The sequence below is a fragment of the Culex pipiens genome, chromosome 3, assembly GCF_016801865.2.
Source record: "Culex pipiens pallens isolate TS chromosome 3, TS_CPP_V2, whole genome shotgun sequence".
NCBI classification, from domain to species: domain Eukaryota; kingdom Metazoa; phylum Arthropoda; class Insecta; order Diptera; family Culicidae; genus Culex; species Culex pipiens.
The window spans coordinates 36,089,444-36,112,827 of record NC_068939.1 but is presented as its reverse complement, the minus strand read 5'-3'; the positions used below and the strand labels follow the sequence as shown (position 1 = coordinate 36,112,827).

The window sequence follows — 23,384 nt, the reverse complement described above, 5'->3', positions numbered from 1 at the left end:
TGTATTTGTTCGCTGAGTGAACAGTTCGGGCCACTCGCTGGCTGCTTTAGAGAATCATTCGCTCATGAATGCTAGCGGGTTGGAATAGGCGACGAATGGATAGGCAATGAGTGAGTGGTTTCTGTTCATTGAACCGCAAATCAGGACCCTTGCTGTGAACTTTGTCAAAATTTTACAAAATTACTTAAATACTAAAATCAGAAAATGCCTTCTTAATGTACAGATTTTCAAATGTTTGCATAGCACTTTTCTAAAAACAGCCCCCAAATTTGGATGGAGACATGTATGAAGAAACTAATCATGCAAAATGGCTTATTTGTACATAAGATATCGATGACGTTGCATACAAATAAAAAAATACAAAAAATAATATCAGGCTTTTTTTTCGAAATTCTAGAGATTTTTTTATCTAAACAATATTAATTCCGTTTGGCCAAGTCAAGTGAGCAAACACACAATTTTAAAAATTCAAGTTCATCGCAAGAAATAAAGCTGCAAACTTCCAACAATATCTTAAAAATCTTGACAAAAATGATCAAAATGCACTTTTCTGTCGCAACTCAAGGCAGTAAATTTTTGCGGTTGGAAAGTAGTTATTATGAATCTTCACAACATTTTGGAATCCAGGTCCATGCATCAGAAAAATATCTAACTTGAACAAGGAAAGCTTTAAAATAACAAAACAAACTGGAACCATACACATTCGATGGATCCGACCCAGTTCTTGGGCGGTTCACAGGAGTACCGTCGATCGTGGCACCAATTGGCCTTTGTTCATCCGTTAATGCTTCACGAACTTGGTTGAATGCTGCACGGCAGCTAGAATTCCGATATTGATCTCAAGCGCTTAGAAGAGTGCTTTCACAAATTCCACTCCCAAGCTGTGAGCTACTACAGTATTGCCTCCTAGTAGCAAAGTTTCGATCACAATTTCTTCCTCATTCAGCTGTCTCTTGCAACAAAAAAGGAGCCTTGCTCTGCAGACGATTCAGCCATTTGTGGTCGTTCGCCATTGATTTATTTAATTTATGAAAATGCGTCGCAATGTCTCAGTCACGATTTTGCTGCCCTGTCAAGTTTGTTTTTTTCTTTTACTTAAAAAAGAGCACTTTTCTGGCGCAACTTTTCTCCACCGACCGTGTCTGAGTAGCGCAAAAATCGGCCCACGGTGGTGTTGGTTGAAATCAATGGTGGCTTCTGAATCGTCGCCGCTGAGGTTGACTGTTGTGGGTCTGAGTGGAGAAGGTTTACGGTCACCACATGTATATTTACTACTTGATCCAATTTCGACGACATCGGCTTACCTTGGGTTGAAGCAGCAGTGCGATGCTGGCTAGGCGATCTTGCAAACGTTGCTTTTAAAAACTAAATGGTTCTGGATGATACCCATGGTAGTCAAACCTGTTTTACGAAATCCAATTTAGACCTTTCTAGGGACACAACTCGGTGGGGACACATGCTGGCTTGATTTGCAAGACCGTCGACGACGCCTACGAGGCGTCGTCAGTGATTTGGTCAGTGGGATGTCCATTTGCCTACCACGTTAACCGCAACCTGCAGCGCGAGTGCTAATGAAATCTTGCGGTTTAGCAGCTGGTGGAGTCATTCTTCACGACTCCGATGTACTCTCGTTATGAGTGAGTAGAAATGCATGTTGCACAGAAAGTTTAACACCTTTGGATGAGTGGAATTATGTCAGGGGTTCCGAATGTCGTAAGAGAAAAGTGTTTTTATCTTATAAATAAGACATAAAAAAATCTAAATATGATCATCAGAACCTCTGTACCCTCCTACCACACTACACAACAAAAAAGTTGAGAACACCGGGGCGGTATGCAACGAGAGTGCATTGCACAGTGGTCCAGATCGCAAAATTAAGTGGAAAATGGATTTTCCGAAAAATGGTGACGTTTTGGAGCTTTGGTGTCTTCAGAAGAGTTGTTGCAAATGGAAAGGGGCAACTTTTGGTTTGGTTCAAAATTAGGGTGGTTCACGATTAGGGTGATTTTGAAAATCTAACTTTTCAGGAATATTTTTGGGAATTTTTTTGTCTTCTAGAAAGTTGATGGGCTTGCCAATCCAAGCAACTTTGTCGAAGACACCAAAATTTTATCTCGTAATCTACGCCTTCTATGACCAAATTTATAAAAAGCATCTGAGCAAACCTTCAAAAATCAGTTTTTTGAACGTGGCAATTCAGGGTTAACTTTTAGAGAAAAGTGATATTCGGAGCACTTTTAGAGCTCTACAAAACAAACATTTTCATTTTTTGACATGTCAATTTGGACTTAAGGGTCAAAAGTTACAGCCATTTTAAGGTAAAAAAGATGCAAATTTAAAACTTAGGGGAGAGTGGGGAGACTTGATCCCCGGGGAGACTTGATCCCAAGCCTGTATCTCCTCAGCATGTGGGTAAAACAATTAGCTTTGTTCTAGAAAGTTGTGCGAAATTGACTAAAACTCATTGTAGAAAACAAAGAAAAAAAATAAAAAATGTTTAGATTGAGTTACACACATTTTTCTAAGAAGTGCTGCAAAAAACTTCCAAGAGATCTTTTTTCTTTGTTTTGATAAGTATAGAAAACACTCAAAAATTATTTAAAAAAAATATTTTTATACATGAATTGTTTGATAAACATATCAACTCCAAAACCCTTACGCATTTGATGTTAAATTTATCGTCATACTATTTTTACAATCAATTGTTTAAAAAAAGTGCGTTTAGGGAGACTTGATCCCTGCATTTTTACAGTCACTGGAATCAGCCTTAAGATTAAATAATTGGGCTGGGTTTTCGTACATAGTTTCCTTTAGTATAGTTGTTCATAACTTACTGCAGTTTGAACCATTTTTCAAAAGTTTTGTAAACAAAAATTACCAGCTTTTGTAAACATGCTCAATTTTGGTCTAAAAAAGAAAATTTTAAGTTTTTAAATATTTTTCATGCTAAACTTGTTATATTTTGAACACAAACGTACAGGTTTAATGTGAAATTGCTGTAACTTATAGAAAATTAAAAGTTTGGATGAATAAGAAACATTTTGCTTAAGATTTCTTCAAAATGTTGAAAGGGGGATCAAATTACCCCTAACATTTTGAAAATGCCGGTTTAAAATATTTTTTTAAAATGCTTGGCATGATTCGAAGAGTTTATCTGATGAAATACCCTTATAAGCCAAACATAGTTGAATGTTTAAGCTTTCAATTCATGCAAAAAGATCATAGTTTTGTGAGAAATTGACAGAGTTATGTGCGATACAAAAAAAGGGGATCAAGTCTCCCCACTCTCCCCTAAATATCTCAAAATGGCGCAAGCCAAATTTTGAGCACTAGGTTGCATTTGAAAGAAGAGATCTAGCACTACAAACGCTGAAAAAATCTCAGGGGTGTTTTTCTTTAAACTTGAGATATCTTCATTTGAAAAAGTCTAATTTTCAAGGGAAAACCATATGGGACCACCCTAACGAAATTCGAAAATTGTCCAAATATATGTTTTTCCATGTAATTTTGCCCGCTGAATCTGAATCTGCCCTCAGAATTGAGCCAAAATGTCAACAAATCGATTTTTGGTCATATTTTGGGTTTAAATGATAATTTTACATGGAAACCCAAAATATGACCAAAAATCGATTTGTTGACATTTTGGCTCAATTCTGAGGGCAGATTCAGATTCAGCGGGCAAAATTACATGGAAAAACATATATTTGGACAATTTTCGAATTTCGTTAGGGTGGTCCCATATGGTTTTCCCTTGAAAATTAGACTTTTTCAAATGAAGATATCTCAAGTTTAAAGAAAAACACCCCTGAGATTTTTTCAGCGTTTGTAGTGCTAGATCTCTTCTTTCAAATGCAACCTAGTGCTTAAAATTTGGCTTGCGCCATTTTGAGATATTTAAGTTTTAAATTTGCATCTTTTTTACCTTAAAATGGCTGTAACTTTTGACCCTTAAGTCCAAATTGACATGTCAAAAAATGAAAATGTTTGTTTTGTAGAGCTCTAAAAGTGCTCCGAATATCACTTTTCTCTAAAAGTTAACCCTGAATTGCCACGTTCAAAAAACTGATTTTTGAAGGTTTGCTCAGATGCTTTTTATAAATTTGGTCATAGAAGGCGTAGATTACGAGATAAAATTTTGGTGTCTTCGACAAAGTTGCTTGGATTGGCAAGCCCATCAACTTTTTAGAAGACAAAAAAATTCCCAAAAATATTCCTGAAAAGTTAGATTTTCAAAATCACCCTAATCGTGAACCACCCTAATTTTGAACCAAACCAAAAGTTGCCCCTTTCCATTTGCAACAACTCTTCTGAAGACACCAAAGCTCCAAAACGTCACCATTTTTCGGAAAATCCATTTTCCACTTAATTTTGCGATCTGGACCACTGTGCATTGTGAGTTACGCAACTCATAATCGGCGCCTCGTGGTGCAGCACGTTTTTCACCTGGCAGAGATATGGTTTCAGCCTGGTTGGATTCGCAAACCAAATTGCTAGCTTGGGACTCGATGAACGATTGCCGTCTTCGAGTGATGGGATGTGTTACGAGCACTCGTGAGGGATGGCTTAATATTGATTGATGACATGTTCATTGCGCGTGGGATTGATTTGCGCATAAGCATTAACAACGGGATAGTTCAAAATATAACAGTTTATTTTTAGTAATTATAAAGCAAAAAGCAAAAATGAAATCAGGATTATAACATATCTATCGAAGCTGCTGAACAACATGTTTGATCTAAACTGATTAAAAAGGAAGTACTATTAGAGTGTAACAAAAATGACTTTTTGGCGGGCATTCAGGGGCATGTTCCGGTGGACGCACTTAACCCAAATTTCAAACAAAAGCCTGATTGGACGTAACAGGAGTTGGCGCTTAGCATTTTAATTTCAAATAGGATTTAACCCTTAAAAATACACTTTTTCAAAAATGCAAATTTTTGAAGCACTTTGGCCACTTTGCGCAAGTTTTGGAAAATATTACAATGCCCATGTTCGCATAAATGTCCCATATGCAAAAACAGCAAGCTGAGAAAAAAGCATTTGAAGTTTGTCCCACACATAAGGCTACGTGTTAAGTTTACGGGGAAAAAAACTGGATTCCCTCCTGATTTCTAGAACAAAGTGCTGGATGTTGTAGGCTTTCCTGAAAGAGCACGCGATTTTGGACCAAACTGCATCAATAACTCAAAAGCGATGAAAATGCATATGGGGCATTTATACGATCAGGGGCAGTACATTGAAGTTAAGAGCAGTTTGGAACTCGAGCTAGACCTCCAAAGTTTGGCAATTGTTTTGGAAAAATACGCCCCAGAAAAATCAAATGGCGAGGTGCGATGCCTATCTTTTTCCTGAATATAAATAAAAATTCCAGACTTTGAAGACCTGTACAATTGACACAATTTTCAAAAAATTAGAAATGAGAAAAAAGCGATTGAATTTTTTTGACTGATTTCGCATAATTGTCCCGAGGGTTCTTATTCACCCTATAAGTCTCTAATCGCCCCAGTTAGCAGTTTATTACTCTCATTGGTAATCCTCTTGCTATATAACAGGTAAACAAGACAAAATGTTTCGTAAAACTAATGATACCAGTAGCTGTTCATACAGACATTGTACGTAATATTCGAAAATCTGTAACTTTTGAAGGAATTTTCTGATCGATTTGATATCTTCGGCAAAGTTGCAGGTAATAATGAGAATCATTCAGAAAAAATTCGCGGAAAAAAATTACCGGTTTTTAAATTAACTTTTTTCACAAAATTTTTTTTTCCCAAAATCCGTTGTTTTTAGTTTTTTTTTTATATGTTTAGGGGGCAAAAACCACAACTTTTTTTAGGAAAAAAAAATTTAAGAGGCATTTTTTTACTTCAGTTTTTAATGTTTAAAACAAATTTGTTATTGATTTGTCAATGCATCGTTTTCAAGATATAGAAACTTAAAGTTCAATTTTACCTAAAAATTCCCTTAACTCGATTTTTTCAAATAGTGTTTATAATCGTCCATTCCCGATTTTTATTTTCGAAAATTTTCAATAAATTTGCAATGAATTTCAGAAAATTTCCAATAAAGTTGCTTTGACGATTGGACCTCTGGTTTGATAAGATTTATCCAAGCATTCCCACATTTTCTAACGCCAATTTTTCAGCAACTAACGGTCCAATTTTCATTGTTGGAAAATGAAACATGTGTGAAATTTTATGATCTTTTCGAAACCAATATTTTGAAAATGATGGAATCAAAGCTAACATTTTGAAAGGGCCAAACATTCAATTAAACGCCTATATTATTTACCTTAATAGTCTGTAGGGCTAGTGATTTTTCACGGCAAAAAAAATCGAAATTTCGCGGCATGCCAATTACAAAACAATGGAATTTCTCGGCAATTTCACGGTACTCTAAAAACTGCACAAAATAAATGTAAAAATGAGCTCCTTTAGCGTAATTATGAACAGAAAATTGTTTTAAAAGTAAGTAGCAGATAGAATCTCCTTACACAAATGATTATTTTGAAGAAAAAAATTTGGATTTAAATATTTTGAGTTTTTTTTTTTTTTGAAAATTTCCGTCAGTTAAATTTATGATTCAGCAAATTTAATTTTATTTCATTGAGATAAGAAGTAGTAAAACAAGTGTTATAAAACTAAAAATCTGGAGTTTTTTTTTTGAAAAGGTCCAATAAACCAAATTTTCAGTCTTTGCTTTTTGAGTGTTTTTTATTAACCCTGACTCAAGGCGGTTTCAAAAACACCCAAAAAGCAAAAACTAGAAATTTGGTTTATTGGACCTTTTAAAAAAAACTCCAGAAATATATAAAACACAAGTCTTAACCGACATACTTCGTTCTGCCTTTTTTCGTTTGTTGACGTTTTTATATTTTTTGCTTATTCAGCCTCCTGTGATCAAAATATGATTTTACGTAACTTTCTCCATACAATTTGCCGATGCTCCGGAATCGGTATCAGAGTGGCCAAAGTGTCAACTTATTAGCGTAAAAACCTTCCTTGGGCTTATACGAACCCAACGCAACAAAGAGCGCTCCGATCCGACTTTCCGTTATCAACTGATTTGCGTTCGAACAAAACCGTCGAAATTTTTTATATATATAGAAGATTATTTGTTTTCCTAGGTTCAACAATAGAGGAGTTTGAGTATTTGAATAAATTTTAGGCAAAACTCATAAAACCAGTTGATAGTTGCAGAAAATTATAATACATAGCAAATGCTCAACAAATAACTATTTTTTTGTATTTTCTTTCATTGTAGTGTTTAATAATGTTCTTTTACAATCTTTTTGGAATTTAGAGGAATAAATAAATTTTGCTGGAAATGTAGAGTCAATTTCTGCGTTTTTTTTAATGAACAATATCTTTCAAAAAAAGTTTTAAAACTGACAAGCAATATTTTCTAGTTTGGAAACAACATCTGAAATGCTTGCTAAAAATCTTGTAAAGTATTTTAAATAAAATAAATAATGCTTAAATGTACTGAGAAGCGATTTATCAATGAAGAAGGGGAAATTCTCCGCCAACTCACACAGCAGTTGCCCCGACCCCTCTTCGATTTGCGTGAAACTTTGTCCTAAGGGGTAACTTTTGTCCCTGATCACGAATCCGAGTTCAGTTTTTTGATATCTCGTGACGGAGGGGCGGTACGACCCCTTTCATTTTTGAACATGCGAAAAAAGAGGTGTTTTTCAATCATTTGCAGCCTGAAACGGTGATGACATAGAAATTTGGTGTTAAAGGGACTTTTATGTAAAATTAGACGCCCGATTTGATGGCGTACTCAGAATTCCGAAAAAAAATATTTTTCATCGAAAAAACACTTAAAAAGTTTTAAAAATTCTCCCATTTTCCGTTAGAAGAGTGTGCGTGTGGTTGAGCGGTTCGGTCGACGGTTGTTTGGTTCGCGATTCTAAATTAGTTTTTTTGTGTGTAAAACGGCGAATGCCGGCCTAAAAAGCGCATAATCTGACGTGCCCGATCAGTTAAATTGCCGGATGGATAAAATTTCTTCGAAATTTTCTCGAAAGTGCGTGTAATTTGTGAAAAATAAACCGTCGATCTTCTATTCAAAGATGGCTACCGTCCACCAAAGCTGGACTCTGCCCCGTCTTCGTGGTCGTCTGTTAACATGTATCTGTGTGCCCGGTCAGAAAACGCGTCGTGTAGTGTGCGTGTGTTGAAGGGGAAGAGGAGAGAGAACGATCATCGTGCTGCTGCTCTGATGAGGCAATTCGGAACGAGTAGAAAATTTGGACTACTCTGAGCCAGAAGCCATGCTGTTTTTATGCTGATGCCAAGAGGATTTCCAGAGCAGCAAAGCCAACGATCAACGGCTAACCGCGGTGAGAAAGTTCTAATTATATTTTCTTTGCACCATGATTTTTGTATGCATGTGAGTGTGAGTGAGAGCGAAACAGATATTATAGCGTAACTTATCTAGATAGCTTTTTGCTTTACACAGTGGGCCAAATTTAAAATTTTCCAGGTTTAAATTTCTATTTTATTTGTTGTTTATTTCTAGTTTTTAAACTGGAAACTTGCGTGGTATTGAGCAGAGTTGTCCTTTTATTAAATTATTTTTTTAGATCATGCATTTTAAATAAGAAACTATATTGAAAGCTTATGAGAAATTGTAAGTACTATCTGTATGTGTGTTAGTGTTGCCTTATATGTTTTAAACTTAAAGTTAGGCAAAACTCTTCATATGAAAAAAAAATTACCCTAAATAGCAATTTAAATAAGTTAGTTTTTTGTGTACTCGCCTGAGTGAAAGAATGAGTGAAAGAGTAAGTAAATAACTAATAAATTATTTGGTTACAGCTTTTTTCGGTGGTCTCGCGATCGATTTCAAGCAAATTTAGTCGGATAGTTTAGTCTGACTAGCAACGCGTTTACGTCGGAGAGGTCATGTTCTTCGCGTTCGCCGCCGTGTTTGATGCATACTTGAAACGTTTTCATTGTGTTTTTTTCTTGCACTTAAAAGATAGAAATAGAAAGAATATGTCATATCGACTAAGGGCGCGTTTTGTTATTAATTTGTGTATTATGCTTAGTAATATGCTCTTTCAGTAAGTTCAAGCTTTCCACAGCCGGCTGTCTACGCTTGTACGGTTCAATAAAAATTTAAAAACTAATCGGGGATTGGCGGAAACTGACAGTTGGATCTTACCGGTAGAAAAGCGTGCGTCGTGGCCGTTTTCGTCGTCTTCCCCGTGTATTCGTGTGTTAGCCTCGTTATTGATCTGTTTTGATTTGCTTTTGCTCGGTCGTCGTAAACAATATCAGAGTTTGTTGTGGCGTGATGATAATACGGAATTTATCCAGTAGCGTTGATATAAATAATTCGTTTGCGATAGAGCACAACACAAGACCTTCCTCTAGCATCGTAGCTCGGGAGGCACGGCGACAAGTATTTATTATACAACTTCTCTTTAGAGCACGAAGCTTACTGCTCAATCATTTAGTTTTAGCCTAATAAAGTGTTCCAGTTTAAAATCTGTCCCAATAACTTCATATCATTTTGGTTATATCTTTCCACAGCCGGCTGTCTAAGATTTTAACCATTTATTAAACTCAACAGCAAATAAACGGGAATTGTCTCATCAGCAGCATCCGATTGTTTGCCTTGAGAATAATACATCACCCGATAAACAAAAAATATTGACTTTTGGGTCACATCATCATATTCTATGATGAATCCTGATCATTACCCTTACCTACTAACAAAATCCCAAGTAGAAGTAGTTTTTCCGGCACACGTGGGGGTGTGGATATCGTATAGAACCCACCCTTGGTAGCAACCTGTGCATACTAACATTCCCGTCCCATTCCCCCGAGATCTACAAACTGACATGGCGGGCGCCGTTGGTGGCCAACGACTGCTACCTATTCTTTCTAGCTCTAGTTTTGATGATCTTGATGTGTTATCTTTTCAACGCATTCATACGAATCTATGACATTTTCCCGAAACCCATATTACCGAAGGGACATTTCCCCGAATGCCACTTCCCCGAAAAGACACTTCCCCTAATAGTCATTTCCCCGAATGCCATTTACCCGAATTTCCCATTTCCCTTAATCGTCCACATCCCAGAATGCCATTTTCCCGAATGGGCCACAATCCCGAATGCCACTTACCCGATTAGTCATATCCCTGAATAGTCATTTCCCTGAATGCCATTTCCCCGAACGCGGTCAAGCGGAAATGCCCGGTGCCCCGGAGCGCGCGCGCGCTCCTGGGCACCGGGCATTTCCGCTTGACCGCGTTCGGGGAAATAGCATTTTATAAGAAACATTTTGATGGCAATTGTTATCACATCAAACTAATATTTCTTGAAGGGTTCGTATTGGCCTTGAATGATCAACTTTCTTTTTGGCTTCATTCAGAACAGGTTGAACAGGTGTTGAAATGTTTGGTACTATTCAGTCAAATACAATGAATATTGTTACAGACTTATTTTTTTTTTATATTTCCCCAAAACAAATAGTTTTTTTCTTATAGACTTGATAATAATAATGCAATAGAAGTTTTGTTATTTTTTTATGATTCAAAAAAACATACCTTGCGATTTTCGTAGTACAGAACCCCGTTCACACTGAGCATTTTATTCACATTGCTGGTTTGGGATTTGGCGAAAAGTATAATCAACAAATTCCATTATTCGAAGTTCCATACAAACCTTCGGATAATCGAAATTTCAGATAATCGAGGCTTCGGATAATCGAGTTTGGACTGTAATTGGGTCCTAAAATTAAGCTTAAATTTGTGATATTATTGTTCACAACGATTAAGGTTATTTTTCTAAATACAATGACCCTTTGAACGACCGCAAAGGATTTAAAAAGGGGTTTTTAATTCAATTTTTAAAAATTCACTTCACGGCCCTTCTTGGTAGAAAAGCTCCTACTTGACAGCTCGTTCCAAGGGGACAATAGGGGACAATCCATCGAAAAAATGTTGTCTTGTCAATAACAAATGAAAAATCGTTATCAGAAATGGGTTTTAATCGTGTTTTTACCGTTGTTCATAAAAATTGACAAAGGGCTTTACTACCCAATTAACAACATTTAATCAACAGCATATCCGAAAAAGCTGTTTTTCGGTAAAATTGAGAAAGAAAATAACTGTTAGTCATGGAAAAAGGCTCTAGCGGATATGATGATTAGGGGATATGAAAATTCGGGAAAATTTAAATTTAAATAAACGGCAATTGGCTTAAGTGTCACTTCGGGGAAATGGCATTCGGGGAAGTGGCCGATTAGGGGAAATGGCATTCGGGGAAATGGCCGATTAGGGGAAATGATATTCGGGGAAATGGCATTCGGGGATGTGGCTGATTAGGGGAAGTGGTATTCGGGGATGTGACCAATTAGGGGAAATGATTTTTGGGGAAATGGCATTCGGGGAAATGTCATTCGGGGAAATGAGCTAGACCCATTCATACATGCTGTTGATAAGAGAAACGTCATTAGAACGTTGAAGCGTACGATCAGTCGAGTTGATAGGGTATTGCGGTCCTGTTCAGCAACGGAGAAGGACAACCATGGGTGGTCTCTCATGCTCATGCTCATGCTCATGCTCAAAAATTCTCCCATTTTCCGTTACTTGACTGTAAAATTTTTTGGAACATGTCATTTTATGGGAAATTTAATGTACTTTTCGAATCTACATTGACCCAGAAAGGTCATTTTTTCATTTAGAACAAAATTTTTCATTTAAAAATTTCGTGTTTTTTCTAACTTTGCAGGGTTATTTTTTAGAGTGTAACAATGTTGTACAAAGTTGTAGAACAGACAATTACAAAAAATTGATATATAGACATAAGGGGTTTGCTTATAAACATCACGAGTTATCGCGATTTTACGAAAAAAAGTTTTGAAAAAGTTGGTCGTCATCGATCATGGCCGTTCATGGTCACCCGCGACAGACACGGACGATGAAACAAAGAGAAACGCAAAAAGTAACTTTTTGCAATTCCGTCGTGAAACTACTTACTTTTCCTGTCATTCTTGAACGACGAAATAGTCTACTTTTCTGTACCAAAAATATCAGAATCGAATTGCAACTCTTTTCAGCACTTGTTTCGAAAAATAACACTTTTCAACAGTTTTTTGATTTAAACGATTTATTGACAAAATACATGAAAATTTTTTACAGTCGAGTAACGGAAAATGGGAGAATTTTTAAAACTTTTTTGTATTTTTTCTGATGAAAAATACGTTTTTTCGGAATTTTGAGTACGCCATCAAATCGGGCGTCTAATTTTACATAAAAGTCCCTTTGACACCAAATTTCTATCTCATCACCGTTTCAGGCTGCAAATGATTGAAAAACACCTCTTTTTTCGCATGTTCGAAAATGGATGGGGTCGTACCGCCCCTCCGTCACGAGATATCAAAAAACGAACCTCGGATTCGTGATCAGGGACAAAAGTTACCCCTTAGGACAAAGTTTCACGCAAATCGAAGAGGGGTCGGGGCAACTTTTCCCGATTTCGTGTGAGTTGGTAGAGAATTACCCATATTTAAAATTTCGCGGCATTTTACGGTGCTTACCCAATTTCACGGCCAGGGGCAAATTTCACGGATTACGCGGCTTCCGCGAAATCGCGAAAAATCACTAGTCCTAATAGTCTGTAACGGCATCAAAAAAGTTAAATTAATATTTCTTCAAGGTCATGGTTACATATGCCTGCACACCGCCGAAAGCAAAATTCCAGCCTCAAATGTCGAAACCTAAATTCGATTCTCCCCCAAAAAGCCCTCAGCTCATCGACCCAAACAAATCAATCAGTCAAACTGACCGTCACTCTACTTTCAAAAACCCGTTCAGCGTACGTCGGCCTTTTAAGCCAGCATTGCGCAACAAGTTCGGAATTGGCTCAATTTGATATTCATAACATCCCCGCGACCGGATTTTCGGATAAAACGACCGACCTTACCGGATGATGCTAGCTACCTCCCTTGACCATACTTGACGGATTGCGGGTTTCCTCCGGACGGCCAAAGGCACTCATCGCCGGCCGCCAGCTAATTAGGTTGCGTGGTGGTCGACACCTCACAATTTTGCGTACAGAGCGAGATGTAACTTGCTCTACTTTGAACAGCTCAGGGCTCGCGAGATCTACATAATCGGGCTGCACCGCGATGCAAGTAATGCAACCTCTCTCGTTCGGTATTCGCCGGAGCCAGCCAGCAAACCAACGGCAGAGTCAACGCAGGGTTGGACGGAGAGCGGTTGGATGAAAACAAACCAAAACAAGAAATGCTGCAGATCGGTCCCCCCGTTGAGCTGAACCAGCCAAGAAAACTGCCTCATTAAACTTTCGTTTTCATTCAGAGCCAGCTGAGCATGAACCGGTTGAGCCAAGATCTGCAACGCTGCTGTGCGTTGGTGAGCCCCCAGATAGAGGGGCAAAAACAAGTTCTTATCCTAATCGCATAATATGTCAAATCAACCGAAGCTCGGTCGGACTCGACGGTGCTTTTTTGAGCTGCTTCCGGTAACCCATTCTGCTTGGCTGCTGCCGGTAGCGAGACGGGAGGTGCAATAAAGAGGTTGGATTTATTGGTGGGTGAGATTCCCAAGAAGGTGGTGCTGAGCGGAGATGTGTGGAAAACTGAGATAAGATCCGACCGGAAACCAAGAAACCTGGCCCGGTATGTTTTCCTGGCGGCAATTTGTCTGGGCTGGTTATTGAAGTGCGAGCAGAGTTAATGGGTGTGTTTAGGCAATATTTTGTTTGATTCATTTGAATTGAACAGGGAAAACATGCATGAGAGTTACACACGAGTTTGTGATGTCACGATTTACTAATTGCTGTCATAATGATCGATACTTTTGAGTCTACTACTGTTGACAAATGTATTAGGAAACAGAACTATATTTTCTCACGGTTGATTCACATTAACAGACTGGTTAAATTGTAGCTAATTTGCCATCAAGGCATGATGTTGATTAATGAGACGGCTCAACTGCTCAATAGGTGATTTGCCGACTTCTGAATTAGCAACATCCCAGATTGTCATAAAATAGCAAATTACATTCATACCACAAAGACAAAGTAACTAAACAGCCCATTAGTCGCCAAGCCATGCAGTCAATTTGCACCGTTCCAATGTCTTTTGCTCCACTGAACCCCTCGAGCCAAAGATCGGTCCAAATTATAACAAGACGCCTATTTTTTACGGCCCCTCAAGGTCTCACCTCTCGGAGGCCGGGGCAGTACCTTCCCCGAGCGGATGCCGATGAAAGGTAGAGTTTATTAAATTGCAAAACTTGGAAACATGATCGTGTAAATCCATCATATCCAGGTCAGTTTGCGGAGCCCAACCGTCGCCGTTGAAGAAAGAACCGAAACCTCTCGGCCGTTAATCGCACGTGATCTATGGGGCAATCGCTTGACAGCTCTGCGCTCGCCCTGGCCCAGAACGAGTGCAAAGTCACGAGAGTCGCCTTTTTTTATGACGTGCCCATCGATCGAGGCAAATCTCATTGATTGATCGCTGAGAGTGTTCTCCCCCAGCAGGGTCCGGTACTCGCGGTGCGAATAAAAACAACCGACTTTGACAGTATAATCAACGCCGGGTTCTAATGGCTTTTTGCCACCGACACGCGCGATCAAGGTTCGAACCCGAGATCGTGTGGAATGCTTTTTTTCAACCAAAACATTGCGTAACTGGTTTTGACCTTATTATGGAAAAGAGGAGGAGGCGGGAGGGTAGCATAACTTTGCCAAACCATGCTGAAACAATGTGATTTGTCCCCTTGAGAGTAGACAATTGGCTGTAATGCTTTGGGGACCTGCTGCATAGCTGGAACAATACGTCTACGATCTATACCGACTATGAGGTGCCTCTGGAGGGGTTCCCCGTTTTCGGTGTGGCAAGTCTTTGCACACACACACGATATAATTAAGCGGAACGCTCGCGTATACATGGTTTGCGCTTAGTAGGTCTAATCGTTTAAGACTTAATTCGAGTTGACAGTGCGCTGAAGGGGTGGAATCGTTTAGCTACCATACTGTCATTGTTTTAGCATAATTTTACATGTCGTTGGGGGGTTCTTAATGATTGCATGCTCCCATGATAACTTGTTCTTCTTAATTATCAGCTAAACTATGTTTGCATAGTTCGTTACAAGTTCTCGGAAAAAAAGATATTAAAGCAATGCATATAGAGATTTTATCCAAAGTTTAAATATGTGAAAAACAAATTTAATTGCTCAACTTCACTGTGCAGTATAATTTTCCAATATGATTTAGAAACTACACACTTAGATTTTTTTACCGAATTCGGTAGTTGAAAAATCGGTAAAGATTAGATCGGTAAGAGCCGGTCACTAAAAAAAGCGAACGAATCATGGATCACAAAAAATATCCGCGGTTCTTTTTGAAACTTCGGTCTGTTGGAAAAAAAACCTTTCCAAGATTCCAAGAAATGTTTTTTAAACTTGTGTATATGTTATGCTGATGAATATAATTCATCAAATTTGTAGTATCAAATTTGTTTTTGAGCATTGAAAATGCAATTTCAAATATTTCAATGATTTAAAAAATTATTCACAAAATTTTCTCACGGTGTATTTTTTCAAATTCAAACGGCAAATTAAAGAGAGGTTATTTTCTAATCTAATCTAATCTAATCTAACACAAACGCAGCCAGTCCGATGAAAGCATGCTGGAAAGTCTTGTGATTAGATTACGCCTCAAGCACTTTTCTTGTCATTATTAATAATTGCAGTACATCCGAGAACACCCGAAAATGTATTGCAAAAATTAAAGCGGCCAGCCCTACTACGTTGTGTTTACCGCAGAGAGGATTCTGAGAACGGATCACATTTCACAGAATCTACAGGGGAGGAAGGATGCGTGGACATACCGTACCAAACGCTCCTGTTTACAGTTTCATATGTGTTTTGTATGATGTGTTAAGTTTAAAATATAGTGTGGTTATATAATCAAATAAATATAATAATGCAATATAATGATCATTTAATAAAATCCCTTCACCTATATATGATAACGAAGCACCCAAGCACACAAACAGCGACACAAAAGAAATGAAAATGAGCATGCAAAAACAAGACAGCGCGTCCCCGTGGTCAGCGCACTAATGATGCCATTATTTAATTATAATAACCACGCACCCAAGCACACAAACAGCGAAACAATAGAAATGAAAATGAGCATGCAAAAACAAGACAGCGCGTCCCCGTGGGCAGCGCACTAATCTTATAACAACCACTCACCCAAGCACACAAACAGCGACATAAAAGAAATGAAAATGAGCATGCAAAAACAAAACAGCGCGTCCCCGTGGTCAGCGCACTAATGATGCCATTATTTAATTATAATAACCACTCACACAAGCACACAAACAGCGACATAACAGAAATGAAAATGAGCATGCAAAAACAAGACAGCGCGTCCGCGTGGTCAGCGCACTAATGATGCCATTATTTAATTATAATAACCACGCACCCAAGCACACAAACAGCGACATAAAAGAAATAAAAATGAGCATGCAAAAACAGGACAGCGCGTCCGCGTGGTCAGCGCACTAATGATGCCATTATTTAATTATAATAACCACTCACCCAAGCACACAAACAGCGACATAAAAGAAATAAAAATGAGCATGCAAAAACAGGACAGCGCGTCCGCGTGGTCAGCGCACTAATGATGCCATTATTTAATTATAATAACCACTCACCCAAGCACACAAACAGCGACATAAAAGAAATGAAAATGAGCATGCAAAAACAAAACAGCGCGTCCCCGTGGTCAGCGCACTAATCGCAAATTAAAGAGAGGTTATTTTCCGACATTTATAGATCTTAAGGGGTTACATACATGAAAATCGACCAAAAAGTCAGAGGTTGGTGTCAGCACACACTTAATTTTATTTGAAATCGGTGTTCAGGGCATTAAAACTTACATTTTCATCCATTATCAATACAAATTTGAAGCCATTTGGTTGTATCATTTCCGAGGTATAGCTAATTGAAGATATCAGTTTCAAAAAACGGGTGCCACGATATCTAAACACTGCACCCAACTGGCAGTCGCATGATTGTGATGCATGGCGGCATGAAAGTATATCAGAATCTGCATGAAATCTGTCCTCATGCATTTTTTGCGATATAGGAGTATAACATTTTTGCCCGTTACCGACAATTATCGACAATACCGACGGCTTTTTGGTTGTATTTCACAAAAAAAAACACTTAGCAGAACGAGGATTGAACCACCAACTTCTTGGTTATTGATCCGACACGCTACCACCGCGCCATGGACGCTTGATGAAAAGTGAGTGAAAGAGCACCAACATATGCTTCTCTTTGGAGTGTTGCTCGGGGACGGGCCAGCTTTATACGTGTTGGTGAGAACTGCAGATCGCTGAAATTTTTACACGCGGGCAAAAATGATCTACGGGCTTGCTACAAAAAATGTTATAAAATATGACATTTTCTGCAGCAAATCCAATGTTGCAGATTTTGTGATATATTTTTCCTTTGGGTGTGCCTTGACCAAATTGTCTCAACATTTTGGTAAAGACTCGTTAAAACGGTGAATGATTTTCTAAACAAAATAAAAATAACTTTCTAATGAACAACTGATCGTACATCAAAGTATTACCCGAATACAAATAAGAGCTTTCAAATTTCTTAGCTTGAATTTTTTTTACTAAAGTATACTAAATATCCCACGAGATGTTGGAAAAACAAATCCTCTTGCTCTAATAAACTTTATCATTTATATACGTAATCTATGAAATCAGAATAAAGAAAAAAGCAAGCTGAATAATTTCTCCAAACAAAATGTCGGAATCTGTTCAATTTTGGCAGAGACAAAAACGCAATTTTGTTAAATTAACAATTTTCTCCAAAAAAAAATTAAAAAAGAAAAAGATTTAAGTTTAGTTTCGAGTAGAAATTTTGACATAGAGACTGCCAAGACCTTTGGTTTTCAACCGCATCTTCTCATTTTAAGTTTTATTTAATAATTTTTAAAAGTCCAAATAAAAAAACTTAAAAAATCTAATCAGATCATTTTAAAAAAAGGCCTTTTCATAAATTTTTTGAAAAAAACTAAAGAGCCGTTCAATAGAGCCCGTCTTTTTAATAAGTGAACGAAAATGAGGGGCTCCTAAAAAAAGCGGGTTTGCCCACCTCTATTCAAAATGAACAAAATTTTACCGATTTTACAAAATTGGTTGTACAATAATGAACTTCATTTCCGAATTTCGGTAAATTTTTACCGAATTCTGTAACTTTCATTTTACCTATCTGTTCAGCAGTTGAATATTCGGTAAATTTTACCGATTCCGGTTATTTATTTAAAAAGAGGTAATATTCAACCTACCAAATTTTCAACATCAACTTTTTTTTGCTGTGCATGAGTGCCCAACGTACGAATTTCATCATAATAAAACATGTGTTTTATTGATTAAAAAAAAAAGTTTTTTTAATCGAAGTCTTAAAACTACAAAGGATTTCAACATTTTGCTTCATTGTGTGTATGTGAATATTTGACAAAAACTGTATCTTGCAAAGGTATGTCGATATCGTATCTTCGGCAATGTCATAGTTTTTAATCAGGAAAAATAGACACTCTCCACAACTTAACTCTTTTTCAATGAACTTTTTATCACTTTTATCCCGTTTTTTTTAAATTAGCGGGTTAAAATAAAAATCGAATATTTAGTTAATGTTAATGCTGTTTCATGAAAAAAGTTATTAAAACATTTGGAGGCCGAAAATCAAAGAAGTAATCTGAATCTAACAAACTTCTTAATTCAATAGTTCTTTACTTGCCTCCCCCATTACACTATGGGGTTTCAGGCGGCCATAAATCGAAAAACCGACATACTCTAATTATTTTTTTGGTATTTTTTTCGAAAATAAACATTCTAACTAAGAAAAATCCGGAGTTTGAAAGTTGTAGGTTCAAAATTCACTGAATTGCAGACCTTCAAAGGCGAAAATGTTAAGAAAAAACATGTTTTTTGACAAAAAAATGATTATTTTTCATAGTTGTACTGTGTAGCTGTTTATGTATTTTTTCCTGCATCATTATATATATTCAGAAAGGTAATTGATTCAACTTTTCAATAATATTTTACAAAACAAACTTTTACAGGCTAAAAAAAATAATAAAAATCACAAAAGATGGATTTTTATTCAACATTTATTTTTTTTTCAACTTTGTTAATGGAGTACTTTTTTTGTGTGCATTTGTGCGATCTGAAAATTTTGCAGCTTAAAATTTGAACCATGTCCTAACTTGTCTCCAAATTTCAAAGTGCACTTATGTGCACTTTTTGAGTTATGCCATTTTGAACATTTTGATTCATGCAAGGAAATTAATGATTTCGCGTATACGCTTGGTTAAAATCACATTATTTACCTGCGGAGGCAGAAATGACGTACCTGCTATGTATGTTTTGAAATTGATTTGATATTCATGACTTTGTTGGTACTTAGGTACGTTTAATAAAATTAGAAATTCCTATTCTAAGTATTTTACAGAAACGATTCGTCGAATATTCGTATCAGTTCGTTGTTGTGTTCTTTTGAAAGTATGGATAATAATACCGTAGTGTCCCTGTACGATATAACGAAGCACTATTCTGAAAACGTGATAACTGCTTTCGAGTATATTTGTAAGAATTACAACATTGCAGAACCATCACATGATCAACTCGGGGAAAAACCACAGAGGAAAAACTACGCACGTTGTTCTGTAGCTTCAAAACGAGGTATACAAAAGCCCATAGAAGAAGTTCATATTTTAAGTAATCTAACGACAATCGGTTACATAGTGATTTTGATTTAGAAGAATCTATCGTGGAAAACGTAAATTTAGCAAGTGGATCAACCAAAAACGTGGACGAGAATCCATACAATGTTCCATAAAATAAACCGTCTAAAATTCTAAAACACCGCAAAAATCAAATTTTAATTGGAGGGGGAGGGGGGGGGGGGGTTTCTTCAAAGAGAGGTGGATTTTAACTCAAGAAAAAGGGGAGGGAGATTGAACGTAAATCAGAAACATTAACATAGCATAAACCGCCATTCCGTGCATCAAATAGACAGAGCAAGAATATTAAAATTCACCACTTTAATGCATGTGGCTCAAATATATGAAAAAATCGAAAATTAAACTTTTTTTTGGAAAAATATCAAATTTCATTTGTTTTCATTATACTAAATACAAACAACACAAAAAAGTCACAAAAAAGCAAAAAAATATTTTTGGCCGCTCGCTTATATGGAAATACCCCATAGTGCATTAATAACACTGACCGATAAAAATTGACGACAATGACTGCGCAGGCTCGAGGGAAAGCATGAAGTTTGGGAAAAGAAATTTTTCAAAATTATTTAGGCAAAGCCGAATGGTTTTTCTCCAAAGTTTGTTTGGAGAATCCTGGAGGTGTTTTTAGACTAATATTTTAAATATTAAGCCCTTTAAAAATGTGTGTCATGAATTTTTTTTTTAAATGTTGTTTTTCGAAAAGATTGGAAAATTTCACGAATGCTTCATATTTTAACATTGAAAATCGTATCATTAGTTGCTGAGATATCGACATTAGAAAAAGGTAGGTTGTTTGGGTGAGACTTAGAAAACATTAATTTTCCTTTTTTTAAATCTTTGCATGGCAATATCTCAGCAACTAAGGGTCATATCAACAAAGTTCAAAAATGCAAAATATAGAGAATTTTCTCAGCTTCTCAATATTTTTTTTCAAAAGAGGGCAAACATATGCATTGATTTTGAAAAATGAAAAACTGCGACTATTTTCAAAAAATACCTAAAAATGGCTTTAACTTTAAAACGGTGCACATTATCAAAATTTTACTAAAGTACTTTTTGATTGCAAATTTGATTTTACATCGAAAAATGAATTTTGGCAACCAATATTTCGATTTAAAAAAAATCTGCCTTGATTTAAAAATTCATAACTCGTTCAAAGATTTTTTGCACAACCTGGAAATTTCTGGAATGTTGGCATTTGATATCCCCGAAAACATATAAAAAAAATTAAAAAATTGTGTATTTTTTGCAAGTGAAGTTTTAATGATCAAATATTAAATTAAAAATCATCATTTCACCGTGTATCATTTTTTCCAGTGTAGTCCTTATCCATACCTACAATTTTGCCGAAGACACCAATTCGATCAAAAAATCCTTCAAAAGATACAGATTTTTGTATAGACAGCTGCCAAATTTGTATGGAAAATTATATGCACAAACTAATGATGCAAAATGGCTTCTTTGGGCATACCGCAAGCACTATGATGATTTTATTTTTCAAAAACCAGTTGCTAACAATATCGCATTAAATTCGACTCTTGTTCGCATTCGCACGTGCTCAAAAGCAACTCTTCAACCGGTATGCACGTGGCACGTTACCCATGTTTACAGCCCATCAACAGCCACCGTGTGCTCATCAGGGGTTGTAAAGCGTCAGTCAGTTCGCATCGATTACCATACGGTTGCCATGCCCAAATGCAGCCGGCACATTCGCACGAGGGTGGTTCACGCGGAATTTCATGCGCGACCTTGCCACTGCGAGCGCTTGTTGTTGCTTCGTAGCAACACCCGTTCGCGACCTGGTCACGGTTGCGGGGGTGATATTGACGTTTACGGGTTGTTTGCTGTTTAGTTTGAAGAAAGTTTTGGGTTCTGTCAGGTCGCAATGTCCACGACTCCCGGAGGTGGTCCCAAGGGACCAAAGAAGAAACCGCTGCCCTACTTTATGCAGCGTTCCGAGGACACCGTGATGCCATCGTTCCAAAACCGACGAACCCTGGCGGACCACGTCAAGGACAATATGCTGTGTGCCGGCCGAAAGTCCTACTTTCAGCGGATCGTGTACGTGGGCTGTCACTCGAAGGTGTCGGCCATGACGATCCGCGATCGGTTCTTGAAGGTGATCAAAGCCATGCAGGAGAAAACGGCCAACGAGATCAAACTGTTTGGGCTGATGATCAACTTTGACGGGTACTCGATGCACATGATCGAGAGCGCCGAGGAGACCGTTGGCGAGTACATGCGGTATTTGGCGGAAAGTGACCTCTTCGAGAGCTGCCGGGTCGTGCTGGTGTACAATAACATCAATCAGGTGGACCACCGTGTGGTGTAAGCTAAACGTATGGAATCGTTTTTCAAAGTTTCCTTGGTTTTGCAGCGATTCTTCCGAAAGTTGGTTTGGAGGTTTGCCGATTACCTGAACGATCTTCCTCCGTCTGTGATTGACCTGAAAGATCCGAACGTCGTCCAGAAGACCATTAATTCTTTTATGGAGAAAGTTTACACGCTGAGCAAGATGGTTCGAACCGAAGAGCTGGATGAGAGTAAGAAAAGCCGAGTCCTGTTACGATAGCGTCATGTTAAAAAATATTTAAATTTTTCAGGAACCGCTTTCAAATCGCTCTACCTTGATGAGAATTACGAAGAGCATACACCGGACGGAGTCATGCTAGACTACCTTTTGAGCCTAAAGTGTCTCTTCACGGTGCAAGAGTATGGTCAATTCTACGGGATCATCCCGGACATTACGACATTCCGTGATAAGGTTTGGCCAATCCCGCAAGACTTGACACCGTACGATGTGTTCGATACTGGCAGATATCAGATAAATTTGACTTTTGGAAATGTGTGAAACAATATTTGAATAAATAAAAAAAATCACAACAAAAATTAAATTAAATCATCAAAACCAACCGAAAGCACAAACAAAATTAAGGAAATCACTGCCTCTTCTGAACGAATGAATATTCAACTCCGATTAAGAGCTCTCGAAAGACACTCTACCTCCAGTTCACAGAGAGGAACCTGTGCCAAATGCGTGGTGGCAGCCGCCGACCGTAAAGCACCTACAACTGCGAACGTTTTGCATAAATTATTCCAAATCTCTTCGGAAAACATTGCGGGTGCACCCTCTAAATAGCTCAACACCCAATCTTAAAAATGAATACATTAAGCAAGAACAAAGCAAATGACAAAAAGCTCGTTGGTGGGTTCGAACGCGGAAAAGATGATTGATGGCGCCTCAGTGGGTTCGACCTTGCCTTTCTACGAGATCAGCTGGAATTTCGTGCTTGTGAGAAAGGGAGAAAATGGACTTTAAATATTGATTTGTATAACGCAGACCCATTCGCTTAATTGCCCCAAGGTTGCACACCTTTTTGCCACACTCTTTGAAGTTCTGCGAAGTGCGGAATCCCGTGATCAAACGGGTGCGCAACCGACCGTTTATTTCAAATCAACCACTTAAAAATCTTTGGGAAAAAAGTCACTTCGCTACCTGCGCCAAATACCCGATGTCATAATCACGTGATGAACTTTGGCATTTTTTGGGTGGTTCGAC

General features: G+C 37.6%; 2 protein-coding genes across 2 annotated transcripts in view; both read left to right on the top strand.

Annotated features, from left to right (window-relative positions):
• Window positions 1–23,384, top strand: part of LOC120418868 (uncharacterized) — a 56,153-nt gene that overhangs the window by 17,605 nt on the left and 15,164 nt on the right. The gene's annotated exons all lie outside the window — the stretch shown is intronic.
• On the top strand, window positions 21,622–22,724 carry LOC120418869 (uncharacterized). Its single transcript, XM_039581404.2, has 3 exons — window positions 21,622–22,136; window positions 22,203–22,368; window positions 22,429–22,724. The coding sequence occupies exons 1-3, from the start codon at window positions 21,711–21,713 to the stop codon at window positions 22,674–22,676; spliced, it is 840 nt and encodes a 279-aa protein (XP_039437338.1). The 5' UTR covers window positions 21,622–21,710; the 3' UTR covers window positions 22,677–22,724.